This window comes from Phyllostomus discolor, chromosome 3 (assembly GCF_004126475.2).
Source record: "Phyllostomus discolor isolate MPI-MPIP mPhyDis1 chromosome 3, mPhyDis1.pri.v3, whole genome shotgun sequence".
NCBI lineage: Eukaryota > Metazoa > Chordata > Mammalia > Chiroptera > Phyllostomidae > Phyllostomus > Phyllostomus discolor.
The window spans coordinates 131,864,124-131,874,261 of NC_040905.2; the positions used below are offsets into that span (position 1 = coordinate 131,864,124).

Below are 10,138 nucleotides of genomic sequence, written 5' to 3' on the forward strand. Positions count from 1 at the left end.
TAGGGAAGAAGGTGTTCTGATCAGGGCAGGTGGAGGTATGCAACATAAACCATTCATATCCACAAGCCCAAATTAGCTCCTCTGTGAAAATAGACTACCCAGCTCTGAGCGATATGCTCCATGTGGAAGTGCTCAGGGTATAGCCATGTGTGGCCAGGGTCCAAGCTGCATGGATAGTGATGGATTCTGCCTTCATGCCCATCCTTCCTGTTGAGCTGTAAGTCACCACTGTAAGTGCTTCAGAGATACTGAGCCAGTATGCATGCAGAACCCCATCCTAGGTCCTTCTGGTGATGCCACCCAGCCAGCCATGCTCAGCCACCACTGTCCTCTTCCAGGACACCCTATCTCTACTGTGGAACGTCACTTTTATGGTGATCCCTGCCATGCTGTTGGTCCTCTGAGGGTGGGAATGAGCCCTTTTTACCTACATTTCCCCAGTTTGTTCTGGGTGAGGGCTGAATAAAAAGAATGTGTGTTTATAAAATAAATGGGCCCTATATTAATTCTTATATTGATTTTATTGTTGCACAGGACGTGGAGATCTGGCCAAGCCCTCTACAGCCTGCTGCTCTGGTGAATTTGACTTACCCTTAGCTTCAGCTGGTTGTCACTATGGACAAGTGGGGATTAATTAAAGTGTGGAAAGTACAGAACAGGTGGGAGTCAGCCTTTATCTGCTTACCTACACACTTGTCTAGAGGCCTGTGACCATCCAGAGGGTCCCTTCCTGCTGGTGAGTAACCTGGCTCACAGGGGCTTCTGTGGGTGCTTCTGTCTCCCAGCCAGGGGCACAAAAAATTGGAGTTCAGGGCCATGAAGGGCTGGAGCATTGGGTGGATTATCAAGTGTTGCAACCTAACAGTAAGGCAGGGCTGAAAGTAAACAGTCCTTGCACCTGCTGCAGCTCAGCACTCCTGTCATCTGGTAGGAGTAAATGAAAATCCTTCCTGGAAAAGGATAATGTTACCCTAGACCTCACATTCTAATGAATAAACTGAACTAACAAGCAAAATAGAGACAGACTCATAGAAAGAGAGCAGGCCTACAGCTCTGGGTGGAGAGTTTAGGGGGTAGAGGGGTCAAGGAAAAAGGACTTATGGACATGGAAAACAGTGTGGTGACTGAGGGGGCAAGAGGGATAAGAGGGATAAAAATTTATAGAAAAATACAATAAAATGATAATAATAATAAAAGAATTTAAAACTTTCTGTTTTCAAATACAGTATTCAACACACCCTTCAAGCTAACTAGGCACATGAAGGGGTAAGAATAATACCAGCTAGAACTGGGAGAATAAACAGTATATGATATTAAAAGAGCCACAGAGACTTCAGACAGTATAGTTATTAGACACAGACATGAATACACCAATGATTGCTGTGATCAGGGAGACAAATTTCAGCAGAGAACTTAAAGCTGCAAAAAAATGACATAGACACAGATAACTCACAGTGTGGTGAATACAAGAGGAAAAAGGGGGTAGGGTGAGGTAGAAGAAGGTAAAAAGGGGATGGAAGGAGACTTAACCTTGGGTTATCAATACACAATAAAACATACAGATGATATATTATATAATTGTACACTGAAACTTATATAATTTTATTAACCAATATCACCCAAATAAATTCAATAAACATTTTAAAGAAGCTATAAAAAATGATACTGGATTTAGAAATGAACCCAGTAGAAATTCTAGAACTGGACTTCTGGCCAAGATGGGGCATAGGTAGACACACTGTGCCTCCTTGCACAACAAAAAGAAGGACAAAAACAAATTTAAAAACAAAAAAACAACCAGAACTGACTGAAAAGAAAACTGTATGGAAGTCTGACAACCAAGGAGTTAAAGAAGAAACATTCATCCAGACTGGTAGGAGGGGCGGAGACAGGTAGCCGGGTGGAGAGGGCTCACAGCAAAGCAGTAGATGGAGGACTGGGGCAGGCAGGGCAGCAGCCGACAGACCTGGTGAGGCAGTGGATTGCAGACTGGGTGGTTCCACATTCATGTGCAGATAAACTGGAAGGAACAACTGGGGAGTGAGACAGACCACACAACCCAGGGTTCCAGCAAGGGGAAATAAAGCCTCAAAGCCTCTGCCTGAAAACACCTGTGGGGGTTGAGGTGGTAGGAGAAACTCCCAGCCTCACAAGGGAGTTCTTTGGAGAGACCCACAAGGTCCTAGAACTTATATAAACCTACCCACCTGGGAGTCAGCACCAGAAGGGCCCAATTTGATTGTGGGAAGTGGGGGGAAGTGACTGAAAGCCTGCAGAGAGCACAGCAAATGGCACTGTTCCCTCTCAGACCCTTCCCCCACATACAGCATCACAACGCAGCCACATGGGTTTCCCCACCCTAGCAAGTACCAAATGCTCTGCCCCTTACTACGTAACAGGCACACTGACACACAAAAAATGGCCCAAATGAAAGAACAGTACAAAGCTCCAGAAAAAATACAAGTAAGAGATGAAGAGATAGCCAATGTATCAGATGCACAGTTCAAAACACTGGTAATCAGAATGCTCCAGGAACTCACTGGGTACTTCAACAGCATAAAAAGGACCCAGGCAGCAATGAAGGTTGCAATATGTGAAATAAAGAAAAATCTACAGGGAATCAACAGTGAGGTGAAGGAAACTGGGACTGAAGCCAAAAGTTTGGAGCAGAAAGAAGAAAGAAACATTCAACCAGAACAGAATGAATAAATAAGAATTCAAAAAAATGAGGAGAGGCTTAGGAACCTACAGGACTTCTTTAAACATTCCAACATCAAAATCATAGGGGTACCAGAAAAAGAAGAGGAAGACCAAGAAATTGAAAACTCATTTGAAAAAATAATGAAAGAGAACGTCCCCAATCTGGCAAAGGAAATAGACTTTCAGGAAGTTCAGGAAGCTCAGAGAGTCCCAAACAAGTTGTACCCAAGGAGGAACACACCAAGGCACATCATAATCACATTAGCCAAAATTAAAGATAGGAGAGAATCTTAAAAGCAGCAAGAGAAAAAGAGACAATTACCTATAAAGGAGTTCCCATTAGACTGTCAGCTGATTTCTCAAAAGATAGCTTACAGGCAAGGAGGGACTGGAAAGAAGTATTCCAAGTCATGAAAGGCAAGGACTTACCTCAAAGATTACTCTATCAAGCAAAACTATCATTTATAATGGAAGGGCAGATAAAGTGCTTTTCAGATGAGGTCAAGTTAAAGGAGTTCATCATCACCAAGTCCTTATTATATGAAATGTGAAAGGGACTTATCTAAGAAAAAGAAAAGTATAAAAGCTATCAATAGTAAAATGACAACAAAATGACAACTATCAACAACTGAACCTAAAAAAAAAACAACTAAGCAAACAATTAGAACAGGAACAGAATCACAGAAATGGAAATCACATGGAGGGTTATCAGCAGGGGAGATGGAGGGAGAGACAGGGGGAAAAGGTACAGGGAATAAAGAGCATAAATGGTAGGTAAAAATAGACATGGAGAGGTTAAGAATAGTATGGGAAATGGAAAAGCCAAAGAACTTATATGTATGACCCATGGACATGAGCTAAGGTGGGGGAATGCTGGTGGGAGGGGCAGTGCAGGGCAGAGGGGAATAAAGGGGGAAAAATGGGACAACTATAATAACATAATCAATTAAATATATTTTTTTAAAGTTAGAATATAGAAGAGAATTAGTGAACTGAAAGATGAAAGAAATTATTTATAGTAGAACAGGGATATTAAGAGTGGTAAATGCAAGAGAGATGGTAAGAGACATGGACCAGTGCTTCTGAGACATTAATAGGATACCAGTCATCTGTGGCTCTTGTATAAAGGCAGATTCTGATTCAGTGGGTCTCTGGGGATGCCTGAGATGCTGACTTTTAAACTAGCTTCTTGGGAAAATTGATGCTGCCAGTCCACAGACCACCCTTTGAGTAGAAGGGCCATAAAGGATCTATGAAAAATCTACTATTTGATATCCCAGGAGTAGGTGAGGCACCACATTTTAGACCACTTTTCCGTAGCCTTAATGCTCAAGAATGTCGTGGCTGGGTACCAAATCCCTGCTCACACTCCCCTTGAATTTTGTGAAAACATTATTTCACTGTTTATGTTTCTGTTGAAAAGTCTACTGTACCCTGACTTTCCTTGTTAGACACTTGGATTTTTAAATCAAGGCCTTAAAGATATTTTGAAATATTGGAGTTTTATTTTGACATGTCTGCAGTGATCATCCTGGGTCAGCTTTTCGGAGAACACAGGAACCCTTTCATTACATAGATTCAGGCTTTCTTTTATTTCTAGAAAGTTCACTGTATATGAGTTTTAAAAATTAATCTGTTAATTAATTTTTCCTCTGTGGGAACTTCATTCATGTTTATTAGATCTTCTTTGCCTATCTTCTCAGATACTTTCTGATTCTTTTTAGCCTTTCATTCCACTTTTGTTCTGTCTTTTTTCTTTCTCCTCTTTTAGTGCTCTTATTTGTTTGGCAGAATATTTTCTCTCTTAGGTTTATTGTTATCTTCATTTTTGAGATAACTTTTTAATCAATATCATTCCTGAATTAACTTCTTATTTTGTATCTTGGTTTTTTGTCCATTTCCATTCTGAGTGTTGAATTTCTGACTCAGGATATCCCTTATATTCTTATTTCATGATATTTAACTCAGGTCAAAATGGCTACAGACCTCCAATTCCTGGCTGTCCTTTGGTGGGATAAGTTTTACCAGTTAAAATGTGTTGTTTCTCACTTTTTGTTTTCATGGCCTTGTTTAAACGTTGCCATTTTCTCTGTGTTCTGAAATTTTTGTGTTTTTTGGACAGTCAGAACACATGTTTTATATAAGTTGAACAGAAAGTCCAGGCTATGTTCCATGTGCAAATGTCTGTGGAAAAATTATCTTTTAAAACCCTAGGTAAAGGACATGCTATTCAAGAAATGGAGCACTTGCCCATTCAGAGAGAGAAACTAAGCTGCTTCCACTTCACTCCAGTTGTAGAAGTACATTTAGAATAATTAAAAACTAAATCTAAAAGGTGGTAATAAAATTACCTGAGGAATATGTAAGTAGTTTTAAAAATCAGTCTGGGATGTGCACAGGCTTGGTAGACAAGGCAAAACCTGGAACTAAATAAATACACAGATTTGATTTACCTAAAAATTAAAAACATCTGAACTATAGAGTATTATAAAATTGAGACACATGGAAAATCAGGAGAAATCACTGTATCTTATTTAACAAAGCATTAATATCAGATTATTTGAAGCATAGAAATGTGGTAGAAACATAGGTAAAGATATGAATAGTTAATTCATAGAGAAAAGTACAAATAGCCAATAGTATGTAAAGGTATGAAACCCAGCTAGTAATAAAAAAGTGACATTACAATGAGGTTTTTCAATCACTGGATGGGCAGACATTTTTAAAAATTGGTATTATAAGTTAGATGAAAATTTTTTATTTGTATACATGGAAAATAAGAATATCAATTGAAACCACTTAAAAAGGCTTTTTTTTCCTGTTAGATGTTATAAATCTGATATTCTTTGACCTAATAATTCCTTTGACCTAACAGTTCTATGGATCTCTCAGGAGGAAGCCTTGGCCTTCCTGCACAAATATTGTCCATGGTAATGACATTTGTAAACAACCTAAACTTCCATCATAATGAGAGGAAGTAAAAAGTCAGGGAAAAATGTCCTCTGATGTGGAAAGATTTCCAAACAGTATTTGGAAGCAGAAAAGGCAGGCTTCAAAATAGCATTTGAAAATGATGCATAGCAAGAGTGCTGGCAGCCATACCCCTGCCTTCTGTGTGGAGGGAGGAGAGGATTTTCTCTGGAGACTTACATATTGTTTGAGTAAATTCATTTTTGACTTAAAAATAAGTGGCACTTTTGTGCCAGTGAGGAAGGAGTTATTCAGTGGCCACCTGCTCCTTGGGCAAGGACAGGATGACACAGGTGGTCACTGTTTGCATTGCAGGTGACCTGTGTGGATGGAGCACTCTACACACTGATGGTGGCCCAGCTGCAACTGCTGTTCAGGGTAAGTATGCTCCTGAAGCAACCTGCTAGCATGTTCTGCTCTCCTGACTGCCAGTAGGTGTTTGCATTGACTCAGAACTCAGACCTGGGCCCCAAGGTTAGTACTTGGCAGTGTCCCTTGCCCCAGGGTCCAGGCTTTGTGTGCACAGGTCACGGGTTCTGGGTCTTGTCTTGCCAAATGCATCTTGGAGGGTGTCTTCTCATTCAGGACCATGTCTGTGGCCACTCAGGGTCACCAGCTAGGCATTGGTGGTGTTAGCCTCTCCCCAGAGCCTCTGCTTTTTCCAGGCTGCTGTGTTGCCCACAGGCCAGAAAGGGTTAGTTGCCTGGCTATCAGGGCAACATCCCAGTGGAGTGTCATCAGATATTTGTTGTCTTGACAACAGTTTCAGTGAGACTGAGGAGAGAGTGTCCAGGTCAGGCATGAAGAGGTGCTGACAGTATGAGACAACATCATTACTTGGACAAGGTACAGCAGAAATAACACACGGGCTGTGTGCCTCCCTCATGGCCAGCCTCTGTGACTGGGTACCGCTACAAGTGCTACCGGAGCCACTAGGAGGGGCTTTCAGAGTTCTCCAAGGTTGGAGGAGTCCCTCTGTCATCGGTGATGAGACCATGTGGTGGTGTTCACCAGGTGTTCTACACGCACTCTTTGCTGTGCCCATTGGAAGATGAGCCTCCTGTTTCTACCTCTCTCTCATTTGGTTGACTTCCAGAGCCTGCTGGAACTCTGATGAGGCAGCCAGACTAGTGGGGATGCACAGAAATGACAATGGCATGCAGTTGGTGGTCATCATCTACAAGCTAGGGGCTAAGAAGTCCAAGGATGAAATAAACATTCTGGGTAAGGATCCCACATCAGGACCTGCAGGCCTGCATGTTACCACCATTGCATATGATGCCTGAAGCACAGATTCCTCCTGTGTTTACTTCGTGGTACCTTTTCTTTCCCTTCAGTGAATACAGTGACTGAACAAATGCATAGCCCTGAGATTCAGACATTAACTACTGTCAACTTACAGTCTCGCCTGTCATGTCTTCCTGTTTCCATTCATCACTACTTCTCTTTCCACAACTGTATCAAAGGCACTGTTCTCAGCGCTCAGAGCACACAAAGATTAATAAAAACCACAACTATCTTTTCATCAAGGAGCTTCTAGTCCAGCAGGAAAATAAGACCCACAGCCCTCCCCTTTCCTGTCTCTTATTATTTTTTTTCCTGTCTCTTATTATCTTTTTAAATTTTGAAATTTTTTATTGATTTACTTATTTTTACAGAGGTAGTTTCTTTTTTTTATTGCTATACAATTACAGTTGTCCCTATTTTCCTCCTATTATTCTCCCCTGACCTACCCACACTCCACCTCCCATGTTCGATCCTCCCCTCCCATTGTCTTTGTCCATGAGTCCTTTATACAAATTCCTTGATGACCCTTCCCCTTCCTTGCCCCATTATCCCCTCCCTCCTCTCCTCTGGTTACTGTCAGTAACCAATTCTTTATTTCCATGTCTCTGGTTATATTTTGCTCAATTGTTTGTTTTGCTGTTTAGGTTCCACTTATAGGTGAGATTATGTGGTGTTTGTCTTTCACTGCGTGGCATATTTCACTTAGCATAATGCTCTCCAATTCCATCCATGGTGTTGAGAAGGGTAGTATTCCCTTGTGTAAATGTACCACAGTTTTTTGATCCACTCATTTACTGATGGGCACTTAGGCTATGATTATTTCCCTGTTAGGCATTCCCTATCGTCCTTAGCATTTTTTCCTTAGTATTGTGTTCGCTTTTTTTTATTGTTATTCTATTACAGTTGTCCCAATTTTCCTTCTTTGCCCTACTCTGCCCACCCCACCCCTCACTCCTACAGGCAATCCCCACACTGTTGTCCATGCCTAAGGGTCATTCATACATGTTTTTTGACTAGTCCCTTCTCCTTCTTTCCACCATTATCCTCTTCTCCCCACCTCTCAGACTGCTATCATCATTTGACCATAAATTTTATTCCGAGCTTCCTGGCAGCTGAGGAAAAAGGGGAAACAGGATGTGTAATATAATCCCTTGTCCGATACAAGAAAGCTCATGGATTTTTCAAGAGGTAATTTTTTCTTCCTGGTGCTAAACTCCTTAGGAAGTGATGAAATTGATTTTTTTCAAAACAAGGAATGCTATACAGTGTAAAATACTGTATCTTCAATAATAGGTTTTGCCAGATGTCATAAATGTCACAGTTCTCATGTGGCCATTTCTTACATCACCCTGCCATAAATAGGGAAGTGTAGAAGGAAGGTTATTCATTCTCTTCATTCCCTAGATAGTTACTGCTTGCAAGATACTGTCACTTCCACATGTGTAGTGTCCCCTGTAAATAAGGCAGATTTAAGGAGTAAATACATGGGTCAGGATTGAATGCTGGTATAACTGAAACCATTGCTCTTTTCAGTATACCACATCATCTTAGATGAGGCATGTCTGCTCCATACTCTAGCTGCTATCAAGAGATAACAATATGTTGAGCGCGGGCTGCGAACCAAAGTGTCACAGGTTCGATTCCCAGTCAGGGTACATGCCTGGGTTGCAGGCCATGACCCCCAGCAACCGCACATTGATGTTTCTCTCTCTCTCTCTATCTCCCTCCCTTTCCTTTCTAAAAATAAATAAATAAAATTAAAAAAACTTAAAAAAAAAGAGATAACAATATGTGTATTTTATTTCAAAGAGTACAACAGATTACAAATTTTGTTCTACCAGATACCATGATGCCTCCTCACCTCACAAAGGGCCTCGTCTCCTAAGTGATCCTGCCGGTACTTCATAATACACAGTTTGTGGCTAGCAGCCTTCCAGGACCACCAGATAATCATCATGTCCATGCAGGTGGTGAGTTTCATACCCACCTCAGGAGCCCACATCCCTGCCTCACATAGTTTTTCATTTCAAGGACCAGAGCTGAGTCATCACTTCTTCCTTTGACCTATCCTTGCAAGTCCACATGTGAAATAAGGTCAGTAAATTTCCTGTCCTTCAAGAGCTGTTATCACTTGTTCATTGACAGGACGGGGTGGGAGAGGAGTGGTGTCCCACTGATGGGCCAAGTAATTGCATCTGATTCCTTCACTTTGCCTGTAAGACAGCCTCTTCTGTCCTACCACCAGTACCTTTTTAGGGATACCATTGGAAAGGATGTTCCTGGGACTTGAGATCTTAACCCAGCTATCTCCTCATTATTGGGGGACCCAGTGAATGTCACTGGTCAGAATCTGTTTCTTCCTCTTAAATAAAAAAGATGCTATGTATCATCTACATGATCTCCTTTAAATGTACAAAACTACCACCCACGGTTTACGTCACCCACATTGCCCAGATAAAATGGTGGTGCAAAGATGTAGATATTTTGTCCAAAGTCCCACGGGGATGCCCACTGATGCCTGGGGTGGGCCCACACACAGCTTTGCAGCCTAGTTCTCAGCCTCCATTCATAACCCACCCACACAATCCTGAATTCATTTGCCAGACCCTGGTGGTAGTAGGAGTCAGTCGAGGCAAGATTGTAAAAGTCCAAAAGAATGCAATTTTGCATTGTGTTTTAAAATTAATGTTTTGGAATTGCTTGTGTTCTTTCTTGCCAGAGTAAGTTCTACCAAAGAGGACAGGGTTTACAGATTTTACATTCCATCGTGCTTACTTATGGTGAGATCACTGACCTCATAGTTGTCAGTTACTTGTCATGAGGTTTGGAATAAATTTCAACCTTCTGTGACAAACATCTTACAATCTTCAATGAAGAAATACAATGCCCCAAACCAAATATTTCAAAAATTACAGATTTATATAACAAATTAACTACTTTCTGAATTTTAAATCAGTAGTTGTTTGAAGATAATTATTAAAGCAAATTCCTAATACAGAAAAATCTTAGTTCTTTTTAGTAAATAAACTCAAATTTCTTCTAAGATTAAGAATTAGTAGAGACTCAAACCACAATGACGTACCACATCACGCCAGTCAGAATGGCCACCATAAACAAATCAACAAACAAGTGCTAGTGAGGTTGTGGAGAAAAGGGAGACCAAGTACACTGTTGGTGGGAG

At 41.1% G+C, this 10,138-nt stretch overlaps 1 protein-coding gene across 1 annotated transcript in view; it reads left to right on the forward strand.

Moving 5' to 3' along the window:
• CDK20 (cyclin dependent kinase 20) overlaps positions 1-9,325 on the forward strand; it is a 48,560-nt gene extending 39,235 nt beyond the window's left edge. The window contains 8 exon segments of the mRNA XM_036021460.1: positions 535-692; positions 694-736; positions 5,986-6,144; positions 6,685-6,745; positions 6,748-6,894; positions 8,769-8,856; positions 8,858-8,927; positions 8,989-9,325. Of these exon segments, the coding sequence (XP_035877353.1) occupies positions 535-692; positions 694-736; positions 5,986-6,144; positions 6,685-6,745; positions 6,748-6,894; positions 8,769-8,856; positions 8,858-8,927; positions 8,989-9,099 (837 nt within the window). The 3' untranslated portion in view covers positions 9,100-9,325.
• The last annotated feature ends 813 nt before the right edge of the window (positions 9,326-10,138 follow it).